Source organism: Ambystoma mexicanum, chromosome 3p (genome assembly GCF_040938575.1).
Source record: "Ambystoma mexicanum isolate Mex_15411 chromosome 3p, UKY_AmexF1_1, whole genome shotgun sequence".
In the NCBI taxonomy this organism is placed as follows: domain Eukaryota; kingdom Metazoa; phylum Chordata; class Amphibia; order Caudata; family Ambystomatidae; genus Ambystoma; species Ambystoma mexicanum.
In genome coordinates, this window is record NC_090925.1 from 691621183 (window position 1) to 691636905 (window position 15723).

At 45.9% G+C, this 15723-nt stretch overlaps 1 protein-coding gene across 2 annotated transcripts in view; it reads left to right on the forward strand.

The window, feature by feature from the left end:
* ZNF346 (zinc finger protein 346) overlaps positions 1-15723 on the forward strand; it is a 319091-nt gene that overhangs the window by 35098 nt on the left and 268270 nt on the right. For both annotated transcript variants that reach the window (XM_069651491.1, XM_069651492.1), the window contains exon 2: positions 8094-8197. In XM_069651491.1, the coding sequence (XP_069507592.1) occupies positions 8094-8197 (104 nt within the window). The remainder of the gene's footprint in view (positions 1-8093; positions 8198-15723) is intronic.

Below are 15723 nucleotides of genomic sequence, written 5' to 3' on the forward strand. Positions count from 1 at the left end.
TGAGCATTGTTCGCTAATAGCATTTTTCTTGATTAGCAAACAAACCCGTTTGATTAGTAATGTTGTACTGTTTTTAATGCCACCAGAAGATACTTGTACCCAAGATATAAAATGAGCAACAATACAGAAGTTGTGTACACCGCTGAAGTAAGACATTAGTGAGATGTCAGGCCTTGCAAATTCTTTCTGGAAAATGGTGCATGTCACCACAAACCCACTTTATTTTGGCACACTGCTGCCACCCAGGGGCCAACCATGCACAGGAACTTTAATTGAAATTTACTGCAAACAAAGTAACTTTTATTTAAAGTTAACACATTCCCTGCAATGGTATCGGCCCTTCTTAAAATCTAGTGGGCGAAAATACTTTGAGCCCTGGACGAGTGTCTGTAAAAAAAAAAAAAAAGGTTAGCTGCATGAATGGACACACATATATATGATAAAGGCTCTTAACACAGTTTGGCCAGCTCTCTACTGCAGGTGCAAACATATAATGCAATCCTAGAGCAAAGTGAGCTATGGAGGCCAACTACAGTGTACATTTTTGTGGTAGGTCTGTGGATGTACAGACTGGCTGAAACTATTGATCGCTACTTCTAATAAATATCAAGTTAGCTTTGTGTAGTCATTATATAAGACTAAGCAGAGTGGATGGCATAGCAGGCAGAGAACTGGACAAACTAGGCAGAATATTGTAGTTTGCAGCCATCTCACTTTCAAGGTAGAGGGTATAAACCAACATGGTAAGATAGAATGTCAATGAGTATGGGATCAGCTCATGGGCTGCACACTGGTTGCAAGCTCTATACAACATCAGGCCACAGGACTAGGTTTGCCATCCAAGCATTTGGCCGCGTGGTCATGTACATTTTTAAAGGTGTCCACTCGTCAATATGATGCATCTTCCCCAACAAAATGATTTCTAGTTGACACTGAAATGTAGGTATACTTCACACTAAAGATGGAGACAATGCAGTGTTTTACAGTATCAATGCTGCAATTATGCATTGTGTAACCGATTACATAATTAGAAAAGGAATTAATCCTTTTTAAAGAAATTACGAACACATTCTGGTCTTTGGCAGACAGGATACACTTGGCTTAATAACAGTATATCCCGATTTATATCTGGTTTGCAATTATTTAAAAAAATAAAATGTGCGTAGCACTCCCCCACAGGCTGAGTGAAGGGGATGATTACTGCTGCACTCTCTCTCTCTCCATTAGACCCTTTGAACTTGCAGTGAACAGAGAAAAGTGGGTGGAGAGAGCTCTGAAGGCAAGTGGAATGCAGGGTGAGTTGTACTTTCATTGAACAGGGTAACTTAAATAGCTAACTTTGCTACACATGTGACAATTTAATTAGCAAACATACAGAATTGCATAGCGAATTGCTCCGCGACACTGCTTATTTTATGCCTTGCCTAGTCCATAGTCCCACGCCTGCCCGCCGTCCCCTCTAAAAAGTATCCTCTATTATTGCTTAAATGGTCTCAGACCTGGTGATAGAAAAGGACTGAAGGGCGATGCGTGGGGCGGGTATACAGCCACGTGCGGTACCCTGCATAAAAATAAAGGGACACGCATTTTTAAAAAATGTTGATGCTTTTTACAAAAGTGCTCCTGTCCTGTCCCGAAAGACAGAATGTCCCACAAGTATGGAGGAAAGGGGACTATGGACTAGCAGTAAGGTAGTCACTACGGTGAGTAACTTTGCTAGAATCTGAACTGGGTAGAATTGCTCCAGTGTGTGGACTTGTTGGGCTCTTTATGGATCTGAGAGATTATCCCTGATCTATTTAGTGAGTATAGATGCTCCACATTTGGACAACGAATGTGCAGGGTTATATTTGGAGAAGATGTCTTATCTAAGTCTTCGTGCATGGAAGATCCAGAAGTCCTGCCGTGCAGCAGAGTACGGGATTTCTTCATCGCTGGTGGAGACATGAAAAAAACTAGAAGTGAGGTGGTATGCTTGAGCGAGTGGTTAGACTGGGAGAGGGCGCGAGGAGGAGGGTCCTATGCTGCTGGTCGAAGTACCGTATTCACAACTGTCGTGAACATTGAATTATTGTGGAGTGCCACCCTCCCAGATCCCCCTGACTCGCTCACATTGCGCACCCGTCACACTTATAACCCGATTGCTGCTCATTTATACGCTGGGGAAACAGTCCTAGTGTGCTCAGTCCTAGGGTTGCATGTGGGCTGTGTGTGGATTGTGCCGGGCCAAGGTGAAGACTGAGAGGAGGGGTGAGGGGGGAAAAGGGGAGGGGACTTTTTTTTTTTTTTTTTTTTTTTTTTTTTATATATAAATGACTTTAAAATCTTAAAGATTCTCTCCGCGCTGAGCCTTATTGAGTGGGCGGCTAGAACGCAAACTGAGAACAGCCGCATTAGGCAATGCTCTCTACTGAGGAGTGGAGCGTTGTACGGCACCAAAAGGCATTACGTGAGAACGGAGTAAAATTGTAGAAGGAACTAGTGCTGCCTAAAAGCTGTGGCTTAAGTGTTCCTTTTACTTCTGCCTACTAGTGAGGGGCATCACCTCTAGGAGTCAACGGAGGTGAAGCTACGCAGCACAATTTTGCAGGATGATACTAGATCCACAGAATGGGATGGCCTGCCTCTGGCAAAGGCAGTGGTATTACCTCCGCAGGTACCACAGGAACCAGCTAACATTTCCTCGAGTGACTCTAGCCTTCTAATCCAAGCCCAAGTACATCAGCAACCACTGTATTATACACCCCTGGCAGGAGTAGTGGGAGAGCAAGGTCAGCAAAACATAATGCAAGCCTGAAAGAGGTCTTCAATATACAGTTACTACAAACAAATTTGAAGATCACTTTGGAAGATGGAGGAGCTAAAGTGCCAATGAACAAGAAGCATACTCATCTACTCTAATTTCTACATCGCTCCAAAGAGAATTAGAAAAAGAGAACATGGAGTTAAGTGGCATTTCTTGTGTGAGCAGATTATCTGGAGAAGAAGAATGTCTGAATGCTTCGATGGGCAGAGGGAGAAAGCAGTTATGTATACTGAACAAATTCCTACCGAAGAAGAGAAGAGCAAGGAAACTCCAGAAGGTGTAAGACCCATACCCCCCCTCCCTCATCCAGCTAGAGCAGGGGAAGGGGGAGAGAGGAAGACTTAAATCTGCCCTTCGACGGTGCCCCCTTGTCGGAGTCGGTTCTTGAGTTCAGAAATTTGGCCAATGTGGCAGAAGTGACTCTAGATGGCGACCTAGTGCCCCCGCAGGCCGGCTTAGAGGCTTCATCGCAGGGGGAGGACACAACTGCACAGGATCGGCAAAGAATAGGAAGTCCATGCCCAAGAGGCAGAAGAAGAGCGAAGGAGGAGGAGGAATAAAGCTACTTCGACACTCGGAGTCTAAAAAAAACCAAAAAAAAAACAGGAGCAAGTTCCTTTCTTAAGGCACTCTTAAGATCCTCCACTAAAGTCTGGTTGGGTGAAAATGTCAACCTGGACCAAATCTGTACTGATGGGTTAAGATCCAGGGAGGACACATACAAAGAGGGCCGGACTGAAAATAAAAAACAAATCCAAAAAAGCTGGAGCCATGTGCCCAGTAGGAGTCCAAAAGGATGGGATCGAACGGACTTCCAGGACAATGGGTCGACAGTAAAGTCTGCACAATCTTGCAAAGCCTCCCAGAAGGTGGTTACTATGTCTGAGTGCTGGGCAAGTGTCACGCTCTGCAGTGTGCCTCTCAGCCCCGTTAAACACAAAGCTACCGTTAGCCACGCTTTTTCTATCGAAGAAACGTACATAGATTCCTCAAAGCTCAGTAAGTACAGCAGTAGTGCTTGAAGCACAGGGGCCGAATTAAAAAATAGCCCCTACCTTTTTGAAACCAGTAGGGGGACGGGAAAAACTTCCACTGTAGAGGAAGTGAGTACGGGGCAGGGTAAACAATCCTTGATGGATATGAAATAAGTCGTTGGAGGTCGAGGTGGTACATAATCGGCACAATGCAAGTTTACAAAAACCATTGGGGCCAGTAACCCAGGAAAGAAACAAGGATGAAGCCGTTACAGACTTCGCAATGCCGAAGGTGTGGCTTGCGTTAACGGCAAAAAACCTGAATTACAGGTCTCTCTGCAGAGGTGCACTCCTATCTCTTAAAGGTGCCAAAATTATACCTCTTTTGAATCGCAGGACTTGTGTGCGATTTCCCAACATCACCAATCTATACTCTGTAGAAGTTGACTTTCTTTGAGAAAAGCACAAGAAGCCATAAAGGGGGGGAGGGGGGCAGGGTTTATCAGTTTCTTGGACTGCTCCAGTGGAAAAAATCAAAATTGAATTATCCAGTTGGACAGCAGCAATTTGGTAACTGTTGGTTTGGGGGGGGGGGGGGATGAGAGTGGGGGAGGAGTGGAGAATGAAATCATCACCCAGAGGGTTAAAGGGGAATGACCATTCTCTCCAAGAAAAACCCACTTAATTTGCTGTCTGAATCCTAACGTGAGCCCTGCAGAAACTGGGAGTGGGTTCTGTCTCTTTAGACAGACAGAATTGCATTTGATTAGCTGGAACACGCAGAGCCCCAATACATTCAGCTAAAATAAAGTTTCTTTTTACTACAAGTGATATAATCCTTCTTCAGGAAACATGGCTTGTTAACCCTATAGCCATGGAAGGCTATACAATTTTCAATCAATCTGCCTCACAAAGAGCCAAAGGCAGACCCTCAGGAGGCTTGCTGATTGCATTTCAAAACAACACAATTGGCAATATCATGATCTTTAATGACAATAAGGGTATCCAAGCATGTAAGGTAATAGTAAAGCATCAGAAGCTGGCGTTTGAGCTGATAATTATAAATGTGTATTGGAACCCTGCCTGCTCTAGTCTGCAGGGTTTATTGGACAATCTCGCCATATTGTTGTGGGGGGGGGGAATAAAATTTCCTTTGGGGAGCGTATATAATCTTTGCAGGGGACCTAAATACTGTGTCCCTCCCTCGCAGGAAAAGGCAAATCATAGGCCACAGAGTTTCAGACAGGGGGGGGGGGAATGGGGGGATTTTTTTGGGGGGCTTCAAATGACAAATGGGGCAGTGGCAGGGGGCATCCTTGTCTCTGAAACCTGGCACTGTGGTTCCTCAGCCTCAACCCTAGACTATCTTTGTCAGCTGAATGATTTGTCTGTGATGTTTCATTGAGTATTAAGGCGGATATGACGTAACTACTAGATTGCCAGACAAACTCCAGATTCTTTTGTAGAAAGGGCAGACTATGTCTCCCCAAATATAAATGGGAAGGTAGAACTCATCTATTCGTTCCAGATAAGATACAGCAGCATAATTGTCAGCCAGATCTCACCAAATGTATCTGGTCTACATGGAAGAAACATGTGCACCGCCACACATTCGATGAGGCAACAAGACAGAAAAAGAGGGCACTGAATCAGAAGCTGAGACAGTTGAAGAAGCAGTATACTAACTCTGATCCCAAGAGAGAATCTAGAGTCCTCAGACAGCAATATAAACAATGGTCACTCGATAGAAGGATGTTGCAATTACACCATGATGGGGAACTGATGCTGGTTTGTGACGGGGGTTCGAGAAATTTCTAATCGGTTTTACACAAACTAAAGGGTGACTTCAGGGGCTGAGCAATGCAATCTGGTCCCTGAGGGTTTGTGGATTGAATTTGTCAGCCAACTTCAAAAATCATGTGGAACCCACCTGTAGGCCAGCCAGGGGGGGGGGGGTGTTGTATGGGAGCTTGCTCTCAATGAACATTCCTTGGTGGATCTGATTCTGAGGGCGCCTAGTTCGCAAGCAACAGGCCCAAATGGTCTTGCATATCCAGTCTTGAAAAACAATCCAGTGTTGTGGGCTAAATTACTTTTCTGGTTGTTTAGCGAAATCTTGGAGAGGCAAAGGTTTCCACCCTCGTGGAAAACCACAATAATTATTCCACTGTTTTTAAGGGGGGGTGACCAGATGTTAGCAACTAATTATCATCCGATGGCCCTTCTTGACATTGAAAGTAAATTTGTTTATGAAGATACTCATGGGTGAACTGGAAAGATGGGTGTCTGCGAAAGTCCTCTCGAAATATCAGACTGGATTAAGAAATGGTCTTTCCACAGCCTTGAATGGGGTGGCCCTAAATATTATGAGTGAAAATACAAGGGAGATCAACAACTCTATGCGGCCTGGATGGACTTCTCCAGAGCCTTTGACCAGGTGAGTAGTGATCGACTTTGGAAGAAGTTGAGAGGGTGGGATATTCCAGAATACATTTTGTCCATGCTTATTGAATTCCACAAGGACACTACAATAGGAGTGAGACTGGATGAAGAGGAGCATCTTTCTGAACCTGTTCAGGTGGTAGGGGGGGTAACGTCAGGGCCACCTAGGTGCCCCCTTTTCTTTAACCTTTATTTGTGGGATATGGGTGATTTCCTGGGTTTAGCGGCTTTGGGCCAGTCCAGTGATTAATAGGAGTAAAATTCACTGGCTGGCCTACGCCGATGATATTATTCTACTAGAACCTACTGCAGTAGAGCTGCAGCGTCTCCTTAACAAACTGGATGACTATGCAACAGAGAATGGCCTCTCCATAAATGCCTCAAACATCTTTAGACATCTGCACAAAAAGGTAATCTACTCGCATTGGAAATTGGCAGGCCAGGAAATCCCAAGAGTGGAGGAACTGACATACCTGGGATATAAAGTCTCTGCCTCACCTTCAGCAGGTAAAGTGGAGCGGGACCTGCAGAGTATGACCGCACAGTTGGTTGCACAGATGAAAAAAGTGTTGAAGTATTGTACATTTCGCTTTTTCCGCTGATTAGATACTATAAGGCGAAAGTAATCCCAGGAATGCTCTATGGCCTGGAAGCCAAACCTTTCTTGTGGAATACAGATTGGCAATGATTGGAAGGTAGTGTGTGGAAGAGAATTCTTGGCTTACTTCCATATGTAGCCTTGGATTCGAATTAGGATTAAGGTCCTTGAGGGCGCAAGCGGACTGGAAACTATCTCTCTATTTCGCTATATTATCACTGTCCAAGGTCACACACTATGCAGATATTAAGTCCCATCTAGAGGGGTGGGGGGGACCCAAAAATGTTGTCAATCCTGGACGAAAGGGTAAAGGAGGGTATTGTTAATGCTGATACTAATATCGAGTATCAAGACCTTGATCCATAACCCACTGTAGGCCAAGAAGGCGTTGGAGGTAATTGATTGGATCATAACCATAGATAGCATGTGGGCCCTCTCTCATGAAAATCTCTTATAGAAGATTGATAAAAAAAACTGGGTGTCATTTCGAGATATCTGGTTAAGTTCCCAGATTGGAAGATTAGAACAAACCTCCTCAGGATTTGTTTGAATATTGCCCATATGGGGGAGGTTTTAGCTAAAATGGGGCAGGGAGAATCCAGAATCCCCTTGTGAAGAGTCTGTACAAATTTGGCCTATCAATCCCTTAAACATCTGTTGAGTGTGAAGGCACTTGGGCTGTGAGGTCATTACTGTTCGCAAGGTTTGGTGTGAATGAGGGTTTTTTGTCAGACATCTTTCAGGATAGACTGATTTCTGGGTAGGATATAGCTTCGACAACGGCGGTGGTTCAGGTATTGGAAAGAATTAACATTGTGAACGGAACTACTATAGTTGGCGTTACCTCTTTTCTTTAATATAAACAGTGTGGGATTCTTTTTTTTTTCTTTTTTTCTTTCCCTTTTCTCTCAGTAGCTTAGTTGCTGTTAGCTCAATGATTGTGTACCAAGTCAATAGGCATGTGCTTTAGTTGAGTTGGGGTTTTAGCAATCGGCTACAATCACCCTTTTCTTCTTTCCTCTTTCTTTATTTAGCTAATCATTTTAATAATTGTAATTGTTAAGAGATTTTTCTTTTCCTTTTTAGATTGAGATTATCTGTTTTAGATGTTTTCTGTATTAGGTGTTCACTTTTACAATTGATTGATTAACATTTTGTTTCTCTTTTGAATTGTATAAAAATGTTTTCTTTTGTAAAAGGTTATGAAACCAAATACAATTTTAAAAAAAAAGAAAAATATACGTTGTGACAAAGAAATTTTGTTCTCTTGTAGTGCATCGACTCATCCGAGAGAACAGTCACATTTTCACAGACACCCAATGTAAAGTTTGCAGTGCTGTTCTCATCTCGGACTCTCAGAAGCTTGCGCACTACCAGGTACTGAACTTTATACTTTAGGTCCTGTTTAGAATGCTAGTGGTTTTAGTTTTTCTTTCTTTGTAGAACCTACTCTACGTATCCGACTCTTTATCACAGATATGTCCCATGGGTTCAGGACAATCATGCCAGATTTTGTATTGGTGCTTGCATTAAAGTTTTAGTTCCTGAAACTAATGTATAAATAACCATTAGAGAAGGAAAATGTTTAGTAGTTATGAAAAGTCTTATGCAGTCAAGTGGTGTGGTAGTGTCTTTAATGTGTTTGTCCTCGCGCAGCTCATATTTGATTTCATTTTCAGTCGGGGGCTTGGACAATGTATAAGAGATGTAAGGGGGTATTATTTTTCGGTACCTCTCACTTATCCTTTCTACTCAATAAATCTAGATTGTCTTGATTAATTTAAACTTAATTTGCTTAATTTATGTTACTCATGTGGTGATTGTGAAACATGCCCGAACCCCCCCCCCCCAACCCCCACCCCTGATCCACCCCACTCCCTATGAGAGCGTGCATGCCTTTAAAGAAATGGGAATACAATATTTTTTGTTGTCAAACTCAATGCAGAGATTAGAAACAAAGCATGGCTTCAGCATCTCCATCCTAGAAGTACAGACCTGTCAGGCATCAGAAAAACCATATATTCAAATGGATTGTGCCCTCCAACATATTCCTCATCTATGACATGTAATGTCTACAGCTGTGCTGCCTCAGAATCTTTTTCGGCAGAGGGTGCCCTGCGTCGATGGCGTCGGGTCGATGTCCCTCAAAGGCCTCGTAAGACAGCGCGCCTCGTGGTTACTATTATGTTACCGAATTATGTCGTCTTCTACCACGACAACCCCGTGGTCTGGCTTCAAGAAATGGTGCGACTGTGGCTTCAAGATGTCTGGATCCGCATTGAATTTTGTCTGGTGCCTTGGCGAGGGCCCTGCTACGGATGACTGTTTGAAGTGCCAGTCTTTGACTGCCAAGGCCTTGTGGGAACGTAAGGGGAAATTGAAGCTATGCAGGGTGTCCAAGCCCCATACATCTAAGCCGACTCTGGTCTTTCGACCGACTATTCGAGAGGGGACTCTCCTCGTCGGAAGAAGTCCAAGCGCTCCAGGTCCACAGTGGTTCGTGCCACTCGTCTTCGAGGCAGTCCAGGAAGCAACGTCACCGTTCGCCTTCCTCGTCCTCTTGGATGACGCCTCCCAGAAAAAGGTGTCCTGCGCCACCAAATCCTTGACCCCGGAGGAATGGGATGCTTTCCGGGTGCAGATGTTGAAGTTATTTTAGCCCCATCCGCGTCTTTTGACAGAGCCTGCAGGGAACGGTCTCTGCCGGATACTCGCGCGCCTTCTGGCCCAGGTAGACGGCATGATAAACACCGGGAGCCGGCAAGGCCCCATTCGGACAAGGTCTCGGGTGATCACCAGAGACTTGCCAGGTCCAGGTAGCAGTTTTAGTCTCTGGTGGACAGTTGAAACCTGCAAAATCTTCACAGCCCTTGAAGGTGTTGACACCATCGGCTCCATGCCCATGGGGTGCGCCTGTCAGGTGTTTGCCCCCCCCGTCAGTCCCTAGAAGCTGTCAGCGCCATTGTCAACACCGTCTGAGCCATAGACGCCCTCGATGCCATTTGGCCTGAATTTACCAGTGGAGGTCCCTGTGACTGGACCATCTGAAGAAGACTACTTCCAAGTCTGTGAAGACTGTAGCTGAAAAGAGGTGTACTCCTCTCCCAAGGAAGAACTTAAGTCCCTCCAGGACGATGAGGATTTTGGTCTTCCGTATGGGACTCATGGTGTTCCGGACTGTCATTTCTGAAGAGTCGGGTGGAGGATCTGTGTCAATATTTGCATGATGCCAGTGGCCTTGACACTTCCCCTGAGATGGTTCGACAAGCCGGATCTGGGGAACATGCCGACTTTTCTTATCAGAGACTAATGTCGAGAGTTGTAGGATACCTGGGCTGGGCCAGGCCTGCGGTGCAGTTTGATGAGATGATCTTACAGATATTTTGGACCATGGTCCATGTTGCCATTTCATGTGGCATTGCAAAAGAGGGTGGCTGCTTCTTGGAACACCCTGGAAAGTTGTTAACTAAGAAATACCGCCCATCCAGTAGTGACCTCTGCTACCTGTCCACACACACCCCACTCCGGAGAGTTTGGTGATGCTACAGGCGGCTATGGCCACCTCAAAGCGGGCAGCGTACTCCACCACCCCTCCTGATAAAGACGATAAGCGCATGGATGGATGGGCACGCTGTAACGCTCACCTGATTCCCGTAGAGGCGCCGGTCTTGACTGGGCGTATACCGTATCTTCAAAGGTGATGTGTAACACACGGCTGGCTCTTTGGGCTGGACCTCTGTGCACTGTATGTCTGACTCGAAGGGTAAGATGTCTGCAGATAGAAAATATGGGATTAAGGAACTGGGTTATTGAATGTCTCTCTCTTCTTCCCTTTCTCTTCTCCTGTAGAACCCCAAAGGTTAACGCTCTCACCTTAGGTAAGTGAACGCCGTGCTCTCCATCTGCCTCGGGGCAGGGTGCTGTAACCAGTTTCTTCACTGGATAAGGGGAGCAGGCCTCTTGACTTCAGAGGACTGCTGTCCGTCGTTTACTGCACGAACGGTAAGTTTCGAGTAATTCTAATGTCTTTAAAGTCTTTAGTAATGTTTCTTGTTTTGCAGGGTTCCGGCGATGGCGGATGACGGGCTGAAGTGAGTTGAAGATGGAGCCCGTGTGATGAATGGAAGCGCCTGGAAGCACGTAAGTAAGCGCTTGTTGCCTGCTTCACGATGCGCTCTAACTGTCTTTATTTTGCAGGTACAAGTTCGGAGCGGCTGCAGGGTGCCGGAATACCCACTGGGTTAGATGTGGACAGGAGTAATGGCACGTGAGTATTAAAGTTCCCCAATGTCTTTAAACGCACCTTGTTTTGTCTTTCAGATGCGGGATGCAGTGTGAAGACCTCCGGAGCGTGCGAAGAGTTGGTAAGCTTTTGTCTTTCAGATGCCGGAATGCAGCGCGAGGCGTTGGTGACAGCCGATGGACCAGGTAAGTGAAGAGCTGTCACTGAAGACCGTAATGCTAACCTGTTCTTTCTTGTCTTTATAGGTGTTACTGAAGACTGGATTCAGGATGGTAAGCCTTTTTCCTTAGGCCCAGGATCAGATGCAGAAGACACGATGAGCGTTCTGCTGCAGAGGATGCAGAATAACGCAAAGCAAGATTCATCCATCGGGTGTGGTTTAAATAGCCTCCTGTAGTGCTTAGGTGTCTCCTTCCACAGCCACGCCTAGGTAAGAAAAGAGTTCCTGCTTTCCAGACGAGTTCCAGTGTTCTGAATCTAGGGAGTGGCTCCTGCCCCACCCAACAGGAAAAGTAGTTCCAAACAGAAGAGGATCAGAGGCTCAACTGCCAGGCAAGTAAGCAGCATGGTCTGCTGCAGGTAAGTCCACCCAAGCATTATGAGCCCGGCGCTTCCAGCGCTGGGACTGGGCATTTTTATGAGCCTGGTGCCACTGGCGCCAGGACTGGGTCCAAAAGGTCCCAATTGGGACTGGTTGGCACTCGGAACCTGGGTTATGGATCTGCTTCCAAGGGAGTTGGGGAAAACCCTGACCTTTTGGAAGCAGATCATGACACACGCAAGACATTTTCTGCTGGGAGCATGGTGTTGAAATCGTCCAACTCCACCTCTGCATTAGCAAAGTTTTCGCACACTGTGTGGAATTGCATTTAGCGGTTGAGCATATTCCCGAAGGGGGAGAAAGGGATGGCTTTCTAGCTATTGTGAAGGATGACAAGGATGCCATGTGATGAGATGCAACCCCTGCTATTGAAAGAAATGTGTATCACATCCAAGATTTATTATATGCTACCCCCTGAGGATAACTAACATTGTACATAATGCCTGTAATTTCTGTAAATGTATTTTGTTATGTAATTTGTTTTACAACCGACCCATGTAACAAAGCTTTGCATTATCCTGTAACTGCTGCGCCTTGATACCTTGGGTCCTGTGCGCATTATAAATAATAAACCATGTGTGAATCCCTTCATTCTGAGTTGGACACTGCGGATAGTGTCAGCAGGTCCATGGCTACGAGCACCGTGATGCGCAGGTTTGCGTGGTTGCGGAAGTCTGGGTTTGCACCTGATGTGCAAGCTCGTCTTCTCAACATGCCCTTTGACAGGTCTCCTCTGTTTGGCAGCAAGGCTGACAAGAGCCTTGAGGTTGCGAACCTCGAAAGCAGCTGCCAAATCTTTGGGTGCAGCTGTTCGACAACCTCAGCCTTTTCGTGTTGGGGGACAGCAATGGAAAGGGGGGGGGTTCCTTTTGCTACTAATTTGGAAGGGCGAGAGGGATGGCCAGGCAAAGGGGCCAACGTAAGTTTCCTCGTGGTGGACGAGGTAGAGGCGCCAAGCTGCTCAACCACCAACGTCTCTGCATCAGGCGCTGCCCCTGCCTTTTCAAAACCGATCTGAGGCCTTGACTCATTGTTCACCGGTAGGGGGCAAGCTGTCTCAGTATCTAGAAGTCTGTGGCGGAGGGAACAAGGTTTGGTATTCCATATATATATATATATATATATATATATATATTTTATTCCGAAGGATGGGTTGAGACCCATCTTGGACTACGATACTTGAACAAGTTCCTCAGGAGGGACTGGTTCAAGGTGGTCACTCTTTCTCAGATCCTTCCGGTCCTCCAACTTAATTCATTGGACCTGCAGGATGCTTATTTTCATGTGTCGATCCATCTCAAGCACAATAAATACCTCAGGTTCGCGGTTGGCGGCTCACACTATCCGTTTTGAGTCCTGCCATTCGGGTTGACCTCCGCCCGAGGGGCTTCACCAAGCTCATGGTGGTGGTGGCAGCGCATCTCGGGAGAGGGGGATTCACTTCTACCCCTAACTGGACGATTTCTTGATCAGGGCGCGTTCTCCCAAACAAGCCTTGTCTCATCTCAGCATCACCTGCAACTTCCTTCACAAGCTGGGGTTCTCCCTCCATATGCAAGAAGTCACAAATGACACCTTCCCAACAGCTCCAGTACATTGGGGCTGTGTTAGACACGTTCTTGGATGTGCCTGCCACTCAAGGTTGAGGGCTCAACACATTCTCCTGATGGTCACCACATTTCAACAAGCTGTCTTCCGGCTTTCGAATTCTTAAGGTTGCTCGGCCTCATGGCTTCCTGAATTTTTCTGGTGCCAGCGGTCCGACTGAGAATGCAATCCCTTTAGTGGGCTCTCTGGACTTAATGGTCCCAGTTCTCGGGCCGGATGTCGTAACTCCTTCATGTTCCGGTCAAGGTCTCACAGGATCTTCTGTGGTGGGCAAGCTCGGACAATCTCATGAAATGAGAGCGTTTTTGGCAACCATGGCTGGAGGTAACGGTAGTGACGGACACTTCTCTCACAGGGTGGGGAGCTCATGCCAACGATCTGACCATCAGCGGTTTTTGGTCTCCATCAGAGTCCAAACTACACATCAATCTTTTGGAGCGGAGAGCAGTGAGGCTAGCACTAAAGGCTTTCCTGCTGTCTGTGCGGGGGAAGAATGTCCTGATCTTGATGGACAACACTGTGGCTATGCATTACCTCAAGAGGTGTAGGGTCGCTGCCTCTCTGCAGGGAGGCAATGCAGCTCTGGTTCTGGGCAATTAGAAAGGGATTCTCCCTAGCGGCGGTTCATCTTACCAGAGAGACTGTAGCGGCGGACGCTCTGAGCAGGCAGAGCAGTCTCCCGTGAGTGGGCACTAGCTTAGGAAGTCCTTCAAGAGATCTTGGCCCTTTGGGGAACACCGCAGGTAGACCTGTTCGTCCCTGTTGCCAACCGGAAATGCCAAAGGTACTGCTCGAGTGAATTTTCTCTAAGAGGAGCTCTAGGAGACGCGTTCATCATGGATTGGCTATTCCTGCTAGTGTGTTTTTCCTCTGATACCAGTCATTCCTCAAGTTCTCAGGAGGTTATGACTGTTCGGGACCCGCATGATCCTCATTGCTCCGGATTGGGCCAGGAGAGCGTGGTACCTGAACTTCTAGACATGCCCATCTGGCCTTAATCTGTCTTCCCCAAAGAGGATCTTCTCTCGCAAGAGGAAGGTCGGGTTCTCCATTCAGAGGTCCAGACTCCCAACCTTCATGCATGGGTTCTGAAAGGTTGAGATATAAGAATTGGGACCTTCCAGATGACGTGTTGAAGGTGTTGCTTTCGGCCAGGCAGCCAGCAACTAAGTCCCTGTACCGTTGTAAGTTTTGCGACTGGTGCAGAGGAAAGAATGTTGATCCTTTTCAGTGTTCCATTCTCCAGGTGCATTCCTTCTTGCTTTGTTTGGCCCACAGGGGTCTTCAGGTGGGAACCATTAAAGGTTACCTGGCAGCGCTTTCTATCTTTAAGCGCTTGTCCGAGGAATGCTCTTATTTTAAGATTCCACTAATCACTCAGTTTCTGAAAGGGCTCACAAATGTGTTCCTGTCGTCGCCTTTTCATGTGCCGGTCTGGGACCTTAATTTGGTTATCTGTTTGAACCTTTGCTCTCTTGTCCGTTGAGATTAACATTTAAGACTGTTTTCTTGGTTGCAGTTACTGCTGCTAGAAGAGTGAGCGAGTTGCAGGAACTTTCTTCTAAGCCAACCGTTACTTTGTTCCATAAAGAAGACAGGGTTGTATTAAGAGTCCGTCCTTCCTACCTATGGTAGTTTCAGAATTTCATTTAAGTCGGAAGGTGGTGCTACCAGCCTTCTATCCTCCTACTCATCCTAGGAAGGACGAGGAGAGACTCCATAGCTTGGATCCTGGGAGAGCATTGAGCTTTTATCGCTCTAGAATGTTCAGCGTGGACGACCAGCTCTTTGTGGGGTATAATGGACACAGATGCCAGGATGTTTCTAATCGAACCTTGTCTGGGTGGATCGTCCTCACTATTTTTTTTTATTTTTTTATTTTCATTTAGTTTGAACAAACTTTTGAAAAATAACTTTTTGCTTAAAAAGATAGAAAAAAGAAGAGAGAAATACACATACTAAAAAAGGAAGGACACAAAGCTTATTGGCTTTACTTGTAGTGTCTCTTTAACCTTATTTTGGTCTTAGTCCTTATACATTGTCACTGGGTTGCAACTATTTTTCTTAATTCCTCTGTATGTTGTTTATAATTTCATTGTGCAAATTTTCTCCCTTGATTTGTTGCTGGATCCGGCTCGCCTTTGGAAATGATAGGTCTCATTTCTAATTGATTCTGTAATATATCTAAGAATCGCGTAAGCGCAATCAGCACTGAGTTGCTTTTGGTCAGGTGTAATAGCCTCCACCACAGTTTTCCATCACTTTTCCTAGACAGTTTTCACGTTGCATATTCAATTCAGAACATTTTAGGATAAGATGTTTTAGGTTTTCGTCTTCTTTCGCACAAAATCTACACAGTACATTTCCCTTTGGGATTGAGCACCTGGTCCTCAACATTTCTTTTGTTTCTATGATGTTCAGGCGACTTCAAGTAGAGTCTTCGCACACGTT